General features: G+C 54.6%; 1 protein-coding gene across 2 annotated transcripts in view; it reads left to right on the top strand.

Moving 5' to 3' along the window:
* Window positions 1-20649, top strand: part of Cfap77 (cilia and flagella associated protein 77) — a 134452-nt gene that overhangs the window by 72495 nt on the left and 41308 nt on the right. For both annotated transcript variants that reach the window (XM_004640435.2, XM_023700544.1), the window contains exons 2-3: window positions 7354-7453; window positions 7954-8179. In XM_004640435.2, the coding sequence (XP_004640492.1) occupies window positions 7354-7453; window positions 7954-8179 (326 nt within the window). The remainder of the gene's footprint in view (window positions 1-7353; window positions 7454-7953; window positions 8180-20649) is intronic.

The raw sequence follows: 20649 nt of genomic DNA, 5'->3' as shown, positions 1-20649 counted from the left end.
ACCTTCCCAGCAAAGCAGAAGGGAATGCCACTGGTGGCACATCCTCTGGGTGTGCCCGCTCTGGGTTGCCTGCCGCCAGCTCCCACAGCAGGTTCCGGGCCTGATCCCTCCTGTCCAAAAGTGGAGGGAGCCACTGCTACAGGAAGAGCCTGGAGAACCTCAGGACCCCCTGGGACATGGAGAGAGATGGTTTTAATTAGAGTGGAGAGACGGGAAATAAGGCGGAGAGGGATGACATCTTAATCAGGTTTAATGAAGCTGTCTGCTGATGGGGACAGCTGTCACCCAGAGCTGTGTTCCAGCCAAGCCATGGTGTGAGAGCAAACCAGGGGAAAGGCACAGTCTGAAGGCAGCTGCAAGGGGTGGGGTGGCCAGACTCGAGCTGGCGTTTGGCGTCCACCTTTTCTTTCTGAACCCTGGGGCAAGGGATTCCCGTGGGTGGGCGAGCCATGCTCACGTGGTCCTTGGCTTTCCCAGCTCCCGGCTCTGCACAATCAAGGCTTGCTCTCGTAAGACAGAGACAGCAAGGATGTTGAGTATGAAATCTTAAGAACTCACCTAAAAGGGGCTGGGGAGATGGCTCAGTAGAATAAGCGCTTCCCTGGCAAGTGCAAGGGCCTGAGTCCAATCCCTGGTTCCACCAAAACAAACAAACAAACAAACAAAAAACAAAACAAAGAACTCACCCAAAAGACATGAGAAATGCAAGGGCTTGAGCCCAGGGGGCATCAGGAGTGCTTTGCCTTTTCGGGCCTCACTTTCCTGTCTGTGCAGTGGGGGCAGCGAAGTCTCCCTTACAGAGATGTGGTGAGAGGCAAGGGTCCGAGGGAGGCAGATTTAACCCTAGCTGGTCCTTCTGTTGCCTGGATGGCCCTGCACAAGCATGAGTGGACCTCTATGAGCTTCGGTTTCCCCATCCATAAAATAAAATGGGAAACCTGCCCCAACAGGACCTGGAGGAACAGAGAGCTCTGGGCACATGCTTAGTGCACCAAGAAGAGGGCCGCCGTCGGGGATTGTCATACCCAGCTGAACTGAACCAGCTTGGTCGCCTGCGATTCATTTTGGGGGAGCTCTGGTCCTTCGCTGTGAGCATCGCTTCCTGGATCCGGAGGGGAAGATGGTACACAGCTCAGTCCCCTGGAGAAGCCTGTAGTGTTGGCTTTCTTTATGGGAACTCAGCTGTTACTGTGGGAGGGGCTCGGGACTTCACTGTCACTGAGGACGGCTGTAGTACTTTTCGGGGCAGCGCTGGTGCTTACTTGGAGCGTCGCTTCCTGGCTCCAGTGCAGCCCCCTCAGCCTGCTGGCACAGATCCTTCATCCCGCAGGCGCAGACTTTCTAGCTTCCACCATCGACCTTTGGGCCTTCCCAGTGCAGATCCATAAAACAAGCCTGCATGAGACATTGTCGTGGGCTCTTGGCCTCCAGATGGACTCATGGGGGGCACTGTCCTGGGCTCTGGGGCTTCAGCTGGACTCATGCAGGACATTGCCGTGGACTCCAAGCCTTCAGCTGGCTTCTTTGGTCTTTAGTGTATGGACAGAGTTCCTGCACTCTTTTTGTATATGATTATTTGGGTGATTATTTTAAAATAATTCTATAAACTATGTGCCCCATATGAAATTGTTCCCCCTTGCAAGACCCCAAACTGCAACAGCTGCTGAGGAAGTCCCCAGGCGCCCGCTGTCCTGGTGTAGGAGGGATACAGTCAGTGCTGTTCTCTTGCTTTTTACTCTCTGCTGGCTGTCAGGAATCACAGTGGGGAGCAGGTGCCCCCAGGCTCTGCATGGCCCTGTAGCTCCTGTGTGCCGTCTGCCCCAGGACCTTTGCACGGCCCGGCCCAAGTGCTGGCCGGGAGACCCTTGTTGTATCTGCAGGTGGCATTTCCCACCTGTCCTGGGTGGATGGGCAGACTGATTGGTGACCTGGGTGACTGAGATCTGTGGCTAAGTCCCATCTGTTTGGTAGATGGATTGCCATGGAAACCCAGTGATCCTCAGACATCAAGTTCCTTTTGCTTAGTGGTGGCTGCTGATCTCAGACAGCTGTCACAAGCGGCTTGCCCGTGTCTAGAAGTTCAGGATCAGGTTGTGTCAGACTTAGCCAGCATCCCAGATCCCAGAGACACCCAGATGCGCTGTTGCCTACAGGTCCCAGCAGGCTCCCGTGAACCACCAGGCAAACCCTGCTCCCACAAAGCCTCAGCACACTCTGGGCTCCTGTCCTTCCCTGTTGCCCCCTGGAATCTCTCCAGGTCAGTTCTCCCGAAATGTCAGTCCAAGACCCGTATCTTTCTTTTCCTGGCCACTGTCCCCAGATCCAGGCAAGACCTAGCTGTTGTGTATAGAGGGTTTTCCCAAGTGACAGCTCTTCCCACACCCCCCAGCCTGTCTGGAAGTCAGACAGGGACCTCTGCCGAGCTGCCCTGGGTGTGAGACTGTTAGCTTCATGTCTAGATGTGCTGAAAACCTTCTGTGCCGAGAACCTTTGGTGCTCACAGGTGGGGTTTTGGGAGGCATTCCTTGGATTGTGGGGCTGCTACTGCTGGCATTGGATTTCGGGCCTGGTTGGAGGCGGAGTCTGGTTGGAGGCGGGGCCTGTTTGGAAGTGGGGCCTGGTTGGAGGCGGAGTCTGGTTGGAGGCGGGGCCTGTTTGGAAGTGGGGCCTGGTTGGAGGCGGAGTCTGACTGGAGGCGGGGCCTGGTTGAAGGCGGGGTCTGGATGGAGGCAGGCCTGGTTGAAGGCGGGTCTCCAGAGCAGGGCCTGGATGCGTTAACCCTGCCCTTTGGCTGGCTGCTTCAGAGCCAGTGACGTGGACTACTCTCCTCCAAGGCAGAACTTTGCCCAGCCCTTTGTGACCTCTACATTTGAGCCAAGATGAATCTCTCCTCCCCTAAGCTGCGGCTCTCAGCTGCGCCTTCTTGGTGATGACAGTGGCTGAGACCGGTGCCACGCACCCACCCAAATCGTATAGGGAGCTGGCGTGCACACTGCGCCTCTCAGCAGGAGTGAACTCCTGCTGCAGAGCGAAGCTCTGCACCCGAGAAGGCATCCATTGCCCCAGGCAGTGCACACTAACCACAGAATGGAGACAGAACCCTTGCTTCCCCGGCCCTGAGCATGCAAGGCCCAAGGCCTCTGTTTCCTCGCCTGTGAAATGGGCGCAGAAGAGACATCACCTTGCGTGATGGGTGTAAGCGTCCCGAAGGCCCTTGGTGCAGCTCTCACTTTATAGCCTCATTCAGAGCCCTGCACCCCTGACTTCCCAAACCTGAGGCGGGGTGTGCCAGGTCTCAACTTCCTGCAGAGGGAGGAGCTATGAGCCTGGCTTGGGTCACCCCCACTGCAGGAGGGCCATGCGCATTGTCACCTCAACATAGAGGGTGCCTGGAGGTGGACACCACCTCACAGACTGTTGTGGCTCTCTTGTGTGCTGCAGGCGGGGAGCAGGCGGGGAGCAGGGTCTCTGGCCCCTATCTACCCACCAAAGATCAGTGCCCCCCCCCGAAGTGTTCACATGTGGTCAGGTGTCCCCAGGAGACAAAAATCTCGCCCCTTGAAGACCGACGTTGGTATACAACTTCCTGTGAAACGCAGAGGCACAACCTCACACCCCCTACCCCCCAGTGTTGATAATTTCCATTTCTGGGGTGGCCTGTCATGAGTTGAGTTGTCGGGATCATTCTCATACATTTTGGGGTGTGTGCACTGTTGTGTCTGTTGGTGTCCAACAGGGAGCACAAAGGCCACAAGTATCCGGATTCCTCCAAGCCCTCCTCTGAGCTGTGGGCGGCTGTTTTGTGCTTCCTTGAGGTCCGGCACCTTGTCATGTGGATCTTGACCACTGGACGTCCTTTTAGTGAAGGACCTGTCCAACTCTTGCTCCTGTTTCTAAAGAAGAACCTGCCCTTTCTTATTGGCTCATGTCTGCTCTTTACATGTGACGGCTACAAGTCCTTTGTCAGATAGATACTCTGCACATATCTTCTCTCACTATGTGGACTCATATGATAGAGCGGGGACTCTACATGGCTCCTCACACTCCCTGGCACCCTTCACTGTCTTCAGTTGATTGGGGTTTTTTTTGGTTGGTTGGTTTTTTTTTTGCAAAACAGTGAATTTCATGAGAGCAAGAGCCGTGTCTATTTCGTTTACCTTAGAACTCCCAGCACTGGGCTTGCTGACTGTAACTAGCTATTTATGGAGCAGAGGCCTGAGGAGGCCTCCAGCTGGGATGAGTCCGCACAGCTCCAGTCTCCAGCAGTTCCTGATTCCCAGGCCACCAGTCTCAAGAACACAGAGATCAAGGTCCCTGCCTGCTTCCTGGCCCCTGCTGGAGGGTGGGGCCAGCTCCGGAGTCTGTCTCTCTCTCCCCGCCAGCTGGAAGTCAGCCCACTTGCACCTGCGCTGGAGGACGGAGGACGCAGGGGCCTCTCCTGGAGAAGTCACATTTTAATTAACTTTCCCAGCGGTCGCTGGAGAGATTGGATCATGGCATCCTCATTATAAACAAATAAGAGGCCAGAGCCCTGCCTGCCTTCCAGGCTAGTCTTGTGGAAGGAAACCAAAACAAAGCACCCAGCAGGGGGCCTTACACCTGCCATGGCTCCAGAGAGTGAGAGAGAGGGGGTCTGGGGCTTGCGAGGAGAGGAGAGAGAAGAGTGGCTGAGTGTGGAGAGCCTGTAGTCTCCAAGTGTGCAGTTCTGGGCTGTACAATGTATCTCCAGACTCATGTTAATACCCTTACTCCAGTGAGATGGTGTTAGGAGGCAGGCCCTGGAGGTGTTTAGGTCGTGAGGATGGGGCCCCTGCCATGGGATTAGTGCCCTTATGAGCAGGGGATAAGCAGGGTTACTTCTGCCTCCTCTTATGTGTGAGGTATCTGTCTGAACACTGCAGCAGATTCTCCCTGACACTGGGTCTGCTGGGCCAGCCTGCGGGGCTGTCAGACATGTTGGTGATGGTGGTGACTGTGTAAGCCCTCCCGGGCGTGACAAGGGGACCCAGGAGCCTGAACTGAGACAGAAAGCCTGCCTGCTTGCCCTCCTGCTTCCCTCCTTCCCTCCTTCCCTTCCTTCTTTTCCCTTCTTCCTTCCATCTTTCCCTTAGTCCCTTTCTAGCCTGAGCTCTAGGAAAAGAAAGGTAAGAGTAAAGATTGGTGGCATATGCTTGAAATCTCTGTGCCTTTTGTTCAACTTTTCTGTGAACCTAAGACTGCTTAAAAATGTAAAATCAAATTTTAGAAAGTTAACTTTAAAAATTAATCAGTAGCTAACTAAGCAGGGTGGTATACATCGATTGTAATCCTAGCTACTGAGGAGGCCGAGGCAGGAATATCTAAAGCTCAAAGCCAATTTGGGCAACTTTGATATACCCTGTGTCAAAACCAAAAATAAGAAGGGCTGGGAGAGTAGGTCTGTGGTAGAGCACCCTGGTCCTGTCCCCAGTACTGCAGAAACCTTAATGAAGATAAGATCCCCGTCCTCATGGGACACAGAGTCTCCTTAGGGCAGACAGACTTTAGCAGATCACCGACCAGTTACTGACCCAGTTATGCTACTCTGTCATTTTCTGGTGGCTTTGTTTGAGATGTAACTCCTCACACACCATACAATTCACCCATTTGAAGGTACAACTTATTGGGCCTTAGTGTGTTCACCGAGTTGTACAGCTATCACCATAATCAATTGTGGTTTTGTTTGCTTTTGTACTGGGAATATAACCCAGGGCCTTTGCCCTGAGCTACATCCTCAGTGTACTGTTTTAGGCTCTTACTAAATTGTTTAAATTACCCAGGCTACAAAACAAGCATATATATATATGATGATCACTGGGGCCAGGGAGATGACTCAGTGGAATAAGCACTTCCCTGGCAAGTGCAAGGGCCTGAGTTCAATCCCCGGTTCCACCAAAAACAAACAAACAAACAAAAAGATATACCCAGGCTGGGCTTGAACTTGTGATCCTCCTGCCTGCGTCCCCCCCAGACTTCTGGGATTACAAGCCTCTGTCAGTACCTGTGGCTCCCCATAATCACTTGTAAAACAGTTTTATCACCTCCCACAAAGACACAGCCCTGCCCACTCTCCCCCACTGTTCCACTCCTTCACCTAGCCCAGCTCCCATAACCACAAATCCCCTCGGCGTCCCTGTGAACTTGCAAGGCGGGCACAGTCCACGACAGAGCCCTGGTAACGAGGAGGCTCATGGGACCCATGCCAATCCAAGAAGCCTGCCCAGAGGAGGAGGTTTTTATAGTGCACTCGCTACAGAGGCTGTGTGAGTGGAATCCATGGCTCCAGCTGTGGAGGAATTCATAACCCAGGCAAGATGGTCCAGCTTGGACATCGTGGAAGCACGGATGGCTCTTAATTTCTGAGCCCCAGATGAACAGAGCAGAACAGTTGGCTTCCAGGGGAGAGTGTGCGCATCTGCACCCAGAGAGCAGCCAGGAAGAGGCATGGCCTGAAGAAGGGGAAGCTGAGGCTGCACAGGGACTGCGGGATGGGGGCGGGGCTGCAGGGGTGGGGCTGGGCGGTGCAGGGTGGACCTCGGCCACTGTGAGGAGATGGCAGCCGTGCAGCTGGAGCCCGCCAGACCCAGGGCAGCCTTAGGTGGGCCTGGAGGGGCCATCCTGAGAGACCACACACTGCAGCCCGAGCTCTACCTGAGCCTGGGCACCCCATACTCGCCACAGAAACCGAGGCTCCTTCGTGTTTATTTGGGCCATGGAACTGAGTGTGGGCTGCAGACAGGGCCAGGGTTCGAATTCCAGGTCTACCACTTCCTACTGTGTGAGCTTCACTTCTTTTAGTGTCTTCAGGAGGCAGACAGTACTGACTGAGGGAGGCAGAGAGGAACTGGGTGTTGGGTCTGGAAGTAGAACTCACATGTGCTCAGTGGATGGTGCTCTCAGCACCCGTGGGGTGGAGCCCCCCAAGATCTGGGGTCATTGTGGCACAGCCACCCCAGGGGTGATGCCCCCAGGTTCATAAAACAGCCGTTTCCTTCCAAGCCTTGAGGAAGGGTCGACCAGAGACCCAGTGGGTAGGACTTGCAGTCCGGGTGCCCAAAAGTGGCAGTGGGTGCTGTCACTGTGTCCCCACCCCACAGAAAGGCTTCAAGGAAGAACTGACTTCCTCTGTGCTGCAGGTGAGGGCCTGGGGTATCCTTGGTAGAAAGGAAGAGCTGAGTAGGAGGTCCTCCCCCTCTGCCTCCCTGTGGCTTCCAGGTGCCTCCTCTTGAGCTGGTCGCCTGCTGCCGCCGCAGTCCCACCTGCAGGCTGATTCCTCTCCTGGTATACCTAAGAGGGCTGAGATAACACCCTTCACCTTTGCTCTTTGTCCTACAGGCAGAGCTTGGCAAACCCCGGGAAAGGAGCTGCAGCCTGCCTGGTATTGATTTCAACTACGGCCTCTACATCCGGGGACTGGATGGAGGGGTCCCAGAAGGTGAGGAGCGCTCAGGGCTCAGGGGTGGACAGGGTTGACGCAGGCCTCTTTCCAGGGCTATCCATCGCCCAGGAGCCCCAGCTCTGCAGCACAGATCTGGGACTCCAAGTCTGGGCAGCTGTGTGGTGAAACCCAGGGCTTGGCCAAGATGGGGAGAACAAAGAGGGTCCAGGTTGGGGCCCAGGGAAGGGGTAAGGGCGCCCTGGGAAGGGGTCCCAGAGCTCTGGGCCACTCCAGCTGTGAACATGGGAGAGTTCAGGACCAGGGCTCTGATGGCCCAGCGGTGACGGAGGGCGGGCACCCCGTCTCCCTGTGGGATGGCCGGACTCCCCTGGGATCCCTGAGGCTCCTGATCCCTCCCACTTGGGCCACCATATGCTCCCCAGGACCTTGCAGGACTGACACCCAGCAGGCTGGGGTGTGGGGCTCTCAATGTTTTGTAGCCCAAGGTGCTTGGCTCCCCCTGAAACTGCCTGTGGCTCTGTCTCCCCCATCCTTAGCCATTGGGCACTGGAATGTGTACAAGCAACAGCCCACCTGCCCCCAGGAGCTGACCCGGAGTTACATCGCCATGAATCGAGGGGCCGTGAAAGCTGGTCTGGTCACTGCCCGGGAGAACATCCTCTACCGCAGACTTAATGACATCCGCATCAGTGATCAGGATGACCGGCGCCTGAAGGAGCCACCTGCCATCCCTCCCAACATGACGTTCGGGATCAGGGCTCGGTGAGAGCATGGCTCTGGGAATGCATCGCTCACTAGGGCTGGGAGGGTGGTGGCTGCAGCCGGGAGCCATGTCAGAGGGGCATGGGGGAGCAGTGCTTCCTGGGGGGCTAGCTGCCCCTCGCCCCAAAAGCTGTCCTGTGCCGAGCTGAGCACTTGCTTGGCAGGGGTGGCATGCACTGCGAGCTGACGTCTCTGTCTCTCGTCCATACTGATGGGGACGTCTGTCTGCTCTCAGTGGGGCTAAGAACCTGATCGAGGGAGGTGAGGACCCGCCAGGTTACCCCAGCCCGGCACCAGCCTGGTGTGGCCACAACACAGGCTCTGGCCGCAAGTAACTGCGGGACACTTGCCTCAGTTTCTGCATCTGTCAATGGAGATGCACCAGCACCTGCTTCCTGGTGTGGCTGAGAGGTTTCAGTAGCGCAGAGGCTTGGCGTCGTGGCCGGGAGACGGCACTCAATAAATGTGGGCAGTTGCGGGGGTTAAAATGATGTGCACATATTGAATGTCCAAGAGCTGTGAGATTTTTAAATTTTCATTTTATTATTTTATTAAGTTTGAAAATAGTGATGTGCCTAAGTGCTCAGCTTAATGAAATCTTGCAAATGGAAATGCTTGTACAACAGCAGCCAGTCAGATAAAGACGGCTTGTGCCTGCAGCCCTGGAAGCCGCGGGTGGGCGTGGGCGAGCCTCCTCCGGAAGGAGCTCGACTCTGCCTGGCTGCAGATCAGATGGGCTGGAGGGGGGATCCCGAGGTCCTCATCCCCCCAAGTCCCGCCCTCACAGCGACAACGCTGCAAAGCACCTCTGCAAGATGGAAGTGGCCCAGGGCTTGCACCCCTGCCAGGCCAGCGGGGACTCACAGCCCACACAGAACTAGGCAGGAGCTAGGCGGCTCGGGGAGTGACAACAGAAAAGGACTTTTAGAATCGTGTACCCTATGCAGTGTCCCATCTTTTTTTGCATGGACCCCAGAAGAACCCCTCACTGCTCTCTGGGCTTCCACAGGCCCTCACAGTCACCACCCTAACGCACCTGCTAACTGGTGTCATCCTCTACGCAGACTTCCTGCCATCAGATTTTTCTCTCCATGAACTCTAACCCATCTCTACTTTTCCCTCTCAGCGCATGTGGACTGTGGAAACCAGCTTCACCCTTGACCCAGGGAGGGTCATGTGACTAGGCCTGGCCAATCAGGACATCTGAGTCCCTTGCCCCCAGCAATTGACCCATGACCTGATCCCAGCACTAATGTCCTTCTATTAAAATAGAATGTGGTTGTGTAGAATCAAAGCCCAAAGTGCCTTGAGTCTCTTTCTTTCTTTCTTTCTTTCTTTCTTTCTTTCTTTCTTTCTTTCTTTCTTTCTTTCTTTCTTTCTTTCTTCTGGATATGGAACTCAGGACCTCACGGGAGCTAGGCAGGAGTACCTTGACTTTTTAAAGGGAATTTCTCTGATCAAAAAGCCCGCGGGGCGGAGCTTCCCAGACAGTCAGCATGTCACCTGCACGCGGCACCTGTGCTTCCAGCTCTGGGCTTCCTTCTCCAACAAGCTTCTTCCTTGCCTGCTATCTGGCCAGTAGCAGTTGCATTCTGAATCACATTCTCTTAGTAAACCCAGCAAGAATGATTTAGAAGGCACAAAATCCTTAAGAGCAATGTATTTTGGTCCAGTAGGTCATGTGTTTGTCCCTGAGCCAGGCTCTGTGGCTAGCCAGGTCTGGGTCCCATGTCTGCCTTTGAACCCTTGGCTGGGGCGGGGCAGGATGAGAAAAGGGGTGGGGAGTTGGGATTCCGATGCTTTGATTGGCCAAGCCTGATCACATGACATTCTTGAGCATCTGGGAGAAATCTTCCCCATAATCCACATGGGCAGATGGTGGAAAGGATTTGGGACCGAGGTTCTATCCCACAGGGAGGATCCCCAAAACAGATTAGTCCTCGCTGAGATGCTTGCATCCCCTCGAACTTGCACCCAGAATGGCTGCTTCCCGACACCAGTGACTGTCCCTGCTTCCTGCTGCCCTGGATCCTGGCCAACTGCCCGTGTCCTTCTGGGGGGCCCACCTGGCTGTGCCCTTCTTCAAAGCCGAATCCCCGGCCCATCTGCCATGCTTCCTTCTGTCCATACCTGACTCCCTTTACCTACCTTACTTTCCTTTTTTTTTTTTTTTTTTTATGGTTCCCTCCTTGTTTTTCGTTTTCGCTTTTCCTATTTTTATTGTGGTGAGATTCGTGTGACAGAAATCATCTCAGCAGTTTCCACGTGGCCAGCTCCGTGGTGAACAGCATGCTGGTACCCTGCAGCCGGTCTCCACCACTTTCTCTTCTTGCCAGTCTGCAATTCTGCCCCATGAAGCACCTAGGGCAGCACTTGGTGACCAGTGTTCACCCAGTTTCCTTGTCTGTGACATGGACGGATCCAGGGACCGCCTATGAGTGGAGGCCACATGTGCTCGTTGGTGCCAGCTTATGCCACTTACCACCTCTTCAAGGTTCGCGGGGTCTAGTGTGACCTGCGAGGGCATTCCCCCTGAGCCTGAGGGGCATTCCGGTGTGTGTCTGGACCGCTATTCCTTGACCTGTCCTCCATGAGTAGATGTCTGGGTTGTTTCTGCTCTTGGTTGCTGTGAGTTCTGCTGTCACCCACAGAGCTGCAAATACCTGGTGTTCTTGTCCCTGCTCTTGGGATCTGAAGAAGTGGGCGTGCTGAGTCCCACAGGGATCCCAGATGTGATTTGGGGGCCTGGCAAGCTGTTTCCCAAGCACACGTTGCCATGCTTCTGGGTCACTGTCCTACCTGTGAGACCCTCAGGCTCTCCAAAGGTCACCCTGGCGTCCTCTCCTTCATAGCTTTCCAATCCCTGTGGTCTCGTGCACTTAAGAGTCACTGGACAGGCTTTTCTGGGCTGGATTAACCAAAGGTCTGTACACTGTCTTCTTCTGCCTCTGAAAGGACCCCAAGCCAGCCTTCCCGGGAGCACCCCTGATCCCTGAGGTCTCCCTCCCTTCCACTGTCCCCCTCTAGTTTTGTAGGATGCCCAGGGCAGGGCCGTGGAGCCTGCCTTCTGTACCCGGTCACATGATCGGTCATGCTGGTAACCCAGTCTCAATGACAGCGTGGTGTTGGGAGGCACCCAGGCTCCGGGTCAGCCTGAGGTTGAGTGTCTCCCAGTCTCTGTGTCACTTTCCCCAGGGCTTCTCTTTCCTCCTGTGTGACTAGGGTGTCACACTAAGTAACTGGCATTCTGTGACACAGAGGGAATGTCCTGTTGTGCCATCTTGGCTTTAATCCTTTGGGCCAATTTTCTCTCATTGTCCTTAAAATCTGTGCAGGAGGTGGGTAGGATGAGTATCTGACAGACAGGCGCAAGTTCATCCATCTTCACGGCAGCGCTTGGCCTGCTTCACCTAGGATGCTTACAGTTTCAAGTTCAATTTTTTTTTTTTTAATGTATTTGGTATAGGGTCTCACTATGCAGCTCAGACTCGTAGCGATCCTCCTGGTCTGGGTCCCATGTCTGCCTTTGAACCCTTGGCTGGGGCGGGGCAGGATGAGAAAAGGGGTGGGGAGTTGGGATTCCGATGCTCTGATTGGCCAAGCCTGATCACATGACATTCTTGGGCATCTGGAGAAATCTTCCCCATAATCCACATGGGCAGATGGTGGAAAGGATTTGGGACCGAGGTTCTATCCCACAGGGAGGATCCCCAGAACGGAGTAGTCCAGAACAGTGGGAGAATTCCCTGACTTCGTCACATTAGGGCGCAAACTCATCACTGTCACAGGTTCGCTGAGATGCTTGCATCCCCTGGAACTTGCACCCAGAATGGCTGCTTCCCGACACCAGTGACTGTCCCTGCTTCCTGCTGCCCTGGATCCTGACTGACTGCCCATGTCCTTCTGGGGGCCCCACCTGGTGTGTGCCACCACGTCCAGTCTTGGTGGCTGGCTCAGTATGCCCGGGGCAGGGCCAGCATGGCAGGCTGGCCTGTGTTGCCAGGGATGGAGCCCCAGTCCCTGTGCTTGCCTAAGTTGGCGCTTACTCTGCTGAACTATCTCACCGGCCCTCAAGTTCAAGTGTTACCACACACCAGTCATTAGTGGTCACGGAGCTGAATGCTTAGAAAAGGAGACAGGTGACTGGGCAAAGAGACCTCCCAGGGTCACTAGCAGGCTGTCGCTGAGCCGGTTCCAGATGCGGGAGTCCCGGGGCACCTTCCTTCTCTCCTGTGGACCCTGCATCTTCGCAGGGGTGGTGCCTGGTGCAGGCATGCACACACCACTCCGGTCCTGGGGCTGCAGGTGTGGCCCGGCGAGGACGTTCGTTATCATCCACCTTTCAGCACACAATCTTCAGCTGCCATAAAACCAAGCGGCCAGAGTCCGGGCCCAGACGTGATGAAGTGCCGGCTACATCTTCTGTGATGGCAAATGGGCTTTGCATATGCAAATTGAATGGATTTTAAAATGGTATTTAATGACAATTTTCGTAGCAGACATTAACATTAATTGCACAGAAATGAAAATGCTGCATTAGGTTGCTGTTCGCAGCAAATATTGTGGCCATAAAGCTTCATCTTTATCAACAGCGGCCCTGCCCGATGTGACAGGACCGCTCCGCAAATTGCAGGCACAAGGGCTTTTACGGAACAGAAATATCCCCCCAAGCAGGCCCAAATCAGCATCAATTTCGCTTTATTTCTTCATAAGTGGAGGTTAAGTGGCTGCCGAAAAAGCTTTTACTGAGCTGCCCAAGCTGCCGGCAGAACCCCTCCGCCCAGGGACATAAATGTGCAGGGACAGTTAAAAAATCATCGCCTCCTCCCTAATGGGGCTATTACTTTAAAGTTATGGGGCTGAGGCCCATTCAGTAATGATCCCCTTTTACAAGCCTCAATTCTATTTATTTCCCCACTTTAAAAGCATGTTAAAAACCAAATCCGATTACACTTGACTTCCAAGGAATTGTGGGGTGATTGGGTCCATTAAATAAATAAATAAAGCCAAGAAACAAAACAAGTACAGTTATCAGGCACAGATGTGTTAAAAGATAAAACTCGGTCCCAGACTGAATACACACAAGCTTGTTCAAAAATGAGATGATCACCAAAGAGCCGCTGCCGAAGCTCATCCCCTCCACCCCAGCATCCAATGCTGTCTCTGTCTCTCTCTGTCTCTCTCTCTCTCTCTCTCTCTCTCTCTCTCTCTCTCTCTCTCTCTCTGTCTTTCCCACACAGGGAGGGTCCTGCTATGCAGCCCAGGTTGGCCTGAACCCCACAGCGATCTTCCTGCCTCAGCTTCCCGAGTGCTGGGATGACAGGCATGCACCACCACGCCTGGCACCTGTGGTCGAGCTGCACTGGGCGGAATCAAACGCAGAGCTGTCTTTCCTCTCTCCCACACACTCTCCTCCCGCTCAGCCAACCCCTCCGTGCTGGTTGGTACTCAAACCTGAATTTAGAGTCACCCAGTCCCAGTCACCTGTTACCAGTTTTCTCTAAATCAGAGGGAGCCATTCCAGTCCCTGACCCTCAGGCTAGGAGGAAGCCAAGACCTATGTGTGCAGTCCCAGGACATGTGGTCACAACCAGCAGCCGGGACTGTGTCAGCAGAGATGCTGATTTGGCCTGGGAAATCATTAAAAAAATTTTATTTTGAACGAGTTACCACATTAAAAAAAGAAGTCAGAGGTGGAGTGGTGGTGCACACTTGAAGCTCATCACTCAGGAGGCTGAGGCAGGAAGATGGCTGTGGGGTTGAGGCCAGCCTGGGCTACACAGTGAGACCCTGTCTCAAAGGAGGAGGAGGCGTAGGAGGACCACACCCGGTGTCCAGTCCTTACCTGGCCTGACTTCTCTCATGCCTGCTGTCTGTCTGATGCAGGCAAGGAGTGTGGTCCTGCTGGTGTCAGTGACAGTCTCTTTCGGAGTCCCCAAGGACCACAGAATGCTGCTAACACACGCGGCTGTGAATGGAGGGAAAAGTCACTCCTGAGTGGCGGATCCTGTCACCATGGAGGCCGTCAGCGTTCTGCACACTTGCGTGGCTGTGTGGAGTGGAGCCCGCTTGGTACCCACAGTGGCTGGCCGGCTGTGAAGGCCACATCCTGGATGGGCAGCTGGCGAGAGCTCGGGCCCTCTCCGTGCCATTTCTCTTAGATCTCAGAGTTCGAGTCAGTGAAGACTCCTCAGTTGCCGGCCGGCCCAGCCAGGCTGCAATCCCGGTCTATAAACAGATATGTCCGGAGGCCAGAAGTGTAACTCTTAAGGAAGTGCTTAATTATTAATGCATCTGAATAAGCGTTCACAGATGTTCTCATGCCCGGGGCGCATCTTAATTGTTCCTGCTCCTAATTGGGCTCGCACTGTGGGCTCTGCAGAGGCCGGCTGGGGGAGGGGCGCGGCGGGCCGGGCACAGCTGGTGGCGCTGCGCGATGCCCGGCACCTCGGGTCTCCCACGGGCAAGCTTGGAAGCCCTGTGCCACCCACAAGGCTGGGCCATACCTGTCCCTCGCTCAGAGCAGCAGCCCTGGGAGCGCCAGGTGCCACGTGGGCCCGGTGCTCAGTTACTGGGAGTGCTGCTCATCAGAAGGCGAGCAGAAGCGCCGCAGAGGGCGCCTGCGCACCAGTGACTCTGCGCAGCTCTTGAGCCTCTGTTCGGGGGCTCTTCTCCCCGACTTACAGAGGGGAGCCCCAGGGTCCGCGGAGACTCGTTCTTTGCCTGTGCTTGCCTTGCCATGGAATGAGGATTTCGGGGCAGAGTCCCTGTGACACTGCCCGCCGCAGGACTCTCTAGCCAGTCCAAACGCGCGGACGGAGGTGACACGGCTAGAGATGGTACCAAAGATTTATGTGCACCTGAAAAAGGAGGCCGAGCCAGGATATTGTTGTTGGTTTTTTCTTAAACATAGAACTCCCCCCCACGTATCCTATGTAGGCCAGCTTTCCATCACTGTAGCAAAACACCCTACATAATCAGTCTAAAAGGAGAAAGGCTTAGAGATCCTCTGCAGATGTTTGTGGAGTGACTGCATGATGACATGGCCACCTTCGGGCCTAAGTATTATGCCAGGAGCATTGCGTGGCTCTGAAGGAATGCTTAGTTCATTTTTCAGGTGGTCGGGTCAGGCCCCCAGCCTGGGTCCTGAAGGTGTTCAGTCCGTGAGTGCTTGGAACCCTGCAGGGAGCAGGGACCACTCCTGGCCACTCTCCTGCCCCCAGCTGCCACTCATGCAGCGGCCCGACTTTGACATGTGTGAAGGATGGAGGAAACTTTACAGGCTGTTAAAAAGAACGCTCACTGCCTGACAGGTTGTTTGAGTCTCTGCCTTGGTGACTTATATTCCAAACGCATGACGGGCCCAGCCGGCAAGGGGTTTTGTTTCCCTTGGAGCTGAGGCCAAAATCCCAACCTCCCACCCAAAGTTCTAGGCAGTAATAGACACATAATAATCAAGATCTCAGGAATTCATCAAAAAAATAGACTATTAAAAGCTGCTGGAGAGAAGAAACAGATCGCCTACAATGGGAAGCCCGGCAGAATCACGGCAGATTTCTTAACACAAACCATCAAATCAAGAAGAGCTTGGAGTGAAGTATCTCAGGTCCTGCAAGAAAATAACTTCCAGCCCAGGTTGACGTCCCCTGCAAAGCTATCAAATCCAATGGCGAAATAAGATCCTGCCGTGACAGAACTGAAGAAATGCATGACCGCCAAACCAACCCTACAAAGAGTGCTGACATATTCTACAGACAGAAGTGATCGCAGCCTCAAGGACAATAGCAAGAAGCCATCAGACAGAGCAAGTAATTAAAAAGAGGTAGAGAGTACAGAACCTACAAAAGGAAAATAACAACAACAACAACAAAGGCAAATAACGTGACAAAGATAAGCCAACACGCATTAGTTACAACCGCCAATGTAAACGGCCTCAATTCACCAATCCAAAGAAACAGACTGGCAGAGGGGATTAAGAAACAAAAATCCAAGGCTGGTGAGATAGCTCAGTGGTCTAAAGCGTCAGCTTAGGAAAGCTTAGGCAATCGCAGGGACTGCAGCTTGATCCCCAGCGCCACTTGTTGCACCAGCCCAGCCCCCAGGGCAGGCTGAGCCAGCTGCAAAAAACACCTCCCCAAAACAAAACAGGAAACCGAATCCAACAATATGCTGCATACAAGGAACATTGCATTCCAAAGGAAATTCACAGGCTAAAAGTCAAAGGATGAAAAACAAGCCCGGGTGCCACAGGAAGTCAGAAATAAGAGGGAGTAGCTACGCTGCTGGCTGACAAAGTCAGCTTCAAACCAAAAGTCATCCAAGGAGATAAAGAAGGTCACTACCTACTTGATAAGGGAAAACTACAAGAAGAGATAGCAGTTCTAAATATATATGCACTCAACGCAGGAGCACCCTCCTATATAAGACAAAATTTAACAGACACGAAAAATCAAATGATCAATAATACCATAGTAATGGGGGGCTTTCACAGGCCACTGTCACAAAGAGATAGATCGGGGCTGGCCAAATACCTCAGCTGATTAAAGCCCCTGCAAGCAGGTGCAGGGGCTGAGTTTCGATCCCCGGGCCTGCTGTGCCGCCCCCAGGGTGCCCTGACACAGCAATTGAGACTGGGCATAGTGGCAAGCGCCTGTAATCCCAGCTCTTGGGAGGCTGTAAACAGGGGGATCACTATGAGTCCGATCTAGTAGTGAGACCCTGAACACCCTAAAATACAAAAAACAAACAAACAAACAAACAAACAAAAAAAAAAACCAAACACCTAGGAAAAAATCTGCAAAGAAATAACAGAACTAAACCAAGCTTGTGTAGAAATTGACCTGGTAGACCTTTACAGAGTGTTTCACCTAACAACAGAATATAGATTCTTTTTTAGATGCATACGGGACATTCTCCAAATAGACTATATATTCGCACACAGAGCACTCTTAAGTAAATGCAAAGCAATTGAAATTATCCCATGCGTACTATGAGGTCGCAATGCAGTAGTCTCGGCAGTGATAAGAAACCTCAGGGCTGCAGGCTGCTGAGCTGTGACTGAGACCCGGACGTGAAGGAGACAGGGGCGGGTACAGATCTGGGGGCGGAGACGGGGGCGGGGACAGAGGCCCGGGCAATAGCTTCTGAAGGGCGGGGAGGCCTAGAGACGGTTTTCTGAGGCCTGAAACCTGGGCCGACCGCAAGGGGGAGCGAGTGGCCCTCGCACAGCCCAGCCCAGAGCCGGGGAATGAGCGTCCCACCGGCGCCGCCGACCTCTCCTGCTGGTCTTGCGCACCGGCACAGTCCCTGGGCTCCGAGCGCTCAGGCGCCTGCAGGTAAACTCTTCCCTGCTGCAGACTCTCGGGCCCAGGGGGGACAGGGGCGTGGTGGGACGTGCCTGCCTGCACCCTCGACTGTCTCGGGGTCAGCTATGGTGTCTGTGGAGCCCCGAGTTCCATGCCCAGGGCCATGAAGAGAAAAATATGCACCCACCATCCATCGGATGGCCGGCGCCCCGGGGCGCTATCGCGTGGGCTGTCCGGGCGGCGGCAGCTTTGAGACGGCTCCTGAAAGCAGGCAAAAGATGCATTTGACGCCCAGAGGCTGTGAGGAAGCCACTGGTGCCCGTGCTACTGGCCAGACCGCTCTGTGTCGCTGTCCCTGCCCCAGCCAGCTTCATGTGCTGATGGCTAGAATCCGCAGGGCAGGGTGCTGCCCTCAGAGACCAAGTGAGCCCCTGGGCTATGTGAGGCCACAAGGGAGGCGACTGCTGTGCTCCGTTCAGCTTGCTCAATGCGCAAGCTCGCAAACGCCAGGCACTGTACACCAGGGAAGGATGGTGTGGGAGAGTGTGGAGAGGATGCTGGGAGATGGCACGTGGGACAGGGAAGGGGGCCAGTGGGACAGAGAACGTGACAAGAAATGAGTCTGCTTAGCTGGGTGAGAAGAGATGGAGGAAAACAGCAACTCAGTAGTCCTGAGAGTGGAAGGACTTTGTTCTGGGGGCTTCTGTGTATAAGTAGGAGTGCGGTGCTTCTGGCTATGGGTACATTGTTGAATGCTTTTAATGTATCACCTCATTAAACAGAACTTTACAAAGGCAGGAGGTAAAGCCCCCATTTTATAGATGGGGAAACTGAGGCCCGAGGTCATGTGTTAGCACTGGTATTTGGGCTCCATCAGCTTCCACAGTCACTGTCTGGGTCCACAAGGCTGCTGTTCCCAGGAGCCAGAGCAGGGTCCCGAGGCCAGGAAGTGGTTCCCCAGGCATCTGCAGCCCTGGGCCCTCCCTGTGGGTCACCTGCTGTGGCCCCCGAGGAAATCAAGGCTGAGAGCTGCCACAAGGGCCCAGCTGGGGACGGCACCCACCGGTCCCCAGGACACCCTGCCCATGCAGGGCCAGCCTGGCTGCCGAGGCCTGGTGGCTCCTCCTCCTCAGCCTGCACACTTCTTCTGGCTGGCTCACTCCTCCTGCGGGACTTGGTCGCCACAGCCAGGCGGAGCCATTTTTCACACTCTGCCTTGGTCCCTTTGGCTCTGCTGCGGTCCAGACAGAGATTTATCCCGGCTGGCTCCCAGTGGCCCAGGCGGGAGGGCTCAGGGTGACACCATTGCGTGATGGATGGGACCGCGGCTTTCCTGGGGCCTGTTGGGGTTCCCAACCCATCCATCAGGAGCCGCTGGGCGCCAAGGTCAGCACTAACGAGGCCGCCTTCGCCTTCCTCGGGGCTTCCCGCGACACTGCAGGAGCCCGCTGGGTGCTGGCACCAATGTCACAGACAGTCGGCCTGCAGCCGCTCCCTGCACAGCGCAGAGGACAGGGAGGCCGGGGGACCGCAGCAGCGAGCCTAGCACGTGGCCACATGACCAGCAGCAGCCCAGACCCTGCAGAATCAGTGCCTGGTGCCAGGCACAGTGCTGCTCCGTCCCCAGCGAAGTCACTCACCCTGGGTGTGGGGGCCTCTGTGGGATTTTGCTTTAGTTTTTTGCAGTCCTGGGGACTGAGGGCTCAGCACTGCGCTACATTCCTAGCCCCGTTGGTTGGTTTGTTTATGCTTTGAGACTGGGTCTTGGTAAGTCGGTAAAGCTGGGCTCAAACACATGATCCTCCCTCCTCAGCCTGGTGGAGTGCTGGGCTGCGATGACAGGCGGTGCCGCCGTGCCAGCTTTGTTTGCATAAAGGGAAGGAATACCCGGTATGCATCCCAGCCCCTGCCAGAGGTTCGAGTGCACCTCCTCACAGGAGAGAGTGACTACCTCTTGTCCCCATTGACAGGCCCTGCGGTCTGTGTCCATAATCACGCAGCCAGGTAGTGGTTGTATTGGGGTTTTTATGTCAAGATCCACATCTGTTTCCTCTGCCCTCTACTGTGTGCTATTTAGTGGACACCTTGGGGGGACTTTGCGCCAGGTGCTTGGGACACAGACAGGAAGTAAGACAACAGTGTCTAGCGTGTACCCCATGCACAGTCGCTACTTAGCAAAGGCTGGCTGGCTGACTGGGAGAGAAGACAGCTCAGTAGAGAGTCACCACCCATATGGGGAGCAGGCCACGTTCTGGGGCAACTAGACCTTGGTTCCCGGATGCACTCTTGTTCCTCCACCTTTGTTCTCTCTTGTGTCGTGGAGCCCCAGAGCCTGAGATCCTGGTGTGGGGTGGGGCAGCGGTGCATTTCCTGGGTGGATCCTTCGTGCCTCTTCCAGCTGTGGGCGGCCCGGTGTCCCATGGCACTTCCTAGCTCTTGCCTAGTCCGCACCCAGCCTCGTCTGTCTGTCTCCTCTTCTGTCATGATCAGGAACGCCAAGAGTCCTCTGGGGTGGTCTCACCTCCAGATCCTTAAATCAGCAGAGGCCCCTTTTCCCACAGGTGCTCCCCGTTGCAGATGGGGGCCTTTCTTTGGGGGAGGGGGTCACCCCACTGGCTAAGATGGTCAAACCATCCTAATACAACCCAGTGAGAAGGCCCCAAATTTCAGATGTTCCTGAGCACTGTTGTAGAGCTCTCTGTCCCCTGTGTCTCTGTCATGCAGATAGGTAGGAGTGGTGCATGTCAGCCCAAAGCTTTGATTGCCGAAGTCAAGAACAGCTGGAGCTTTCTGGACAGACAGGTTTGGAAGCTGCGGGACTCACTCCTGTGAAACATCTTCTATGTGTCACAGATGACCAGGTGGCAATGGCTTCACATTTTCTTTACTACAAGAGGAACAAAATATAGCCAGTTCCATGCCTGCTATCCGGGTGCTCAGGGAGGCTGAGGCAGGAGAAACACACATTAGGGTTGAGCCTGGGCACCTTAGCGAGATCCAGGGATCAGGGCTGCCTGATAGGCTGCTCTCTGCCTGTGGGATAGAAGTATGGCAGGTGGCGGTTAAAAAATAATACATTAGGGGCTGGTGAGATGGCTCAGTGGTCTAAAGCACTACTTAGAACAAGCTTAGCAAAGCACAGGGACCGCAGTTCAATCCCCCAGC

Source organism: Octodon degus, unplaced genomic scaffold (genome assembly GCF_000260255.1).
Source record: "Octodon degus isolate 3935 unplaced genomic scaffold, OctDeg1.0 scaffold00123, whole genome shotgun sequence".
Taxonomy (NCBI): Eukaryota; Metazoa; Chordata; class Mammalia; order Rodentia; family Octodontidae; genus Octodon; species Octodon degus.
Note: the sequence above shows the minus strand (reverse complement) of the source record. Positions and strands in the feature narration are given on the sequence as shown.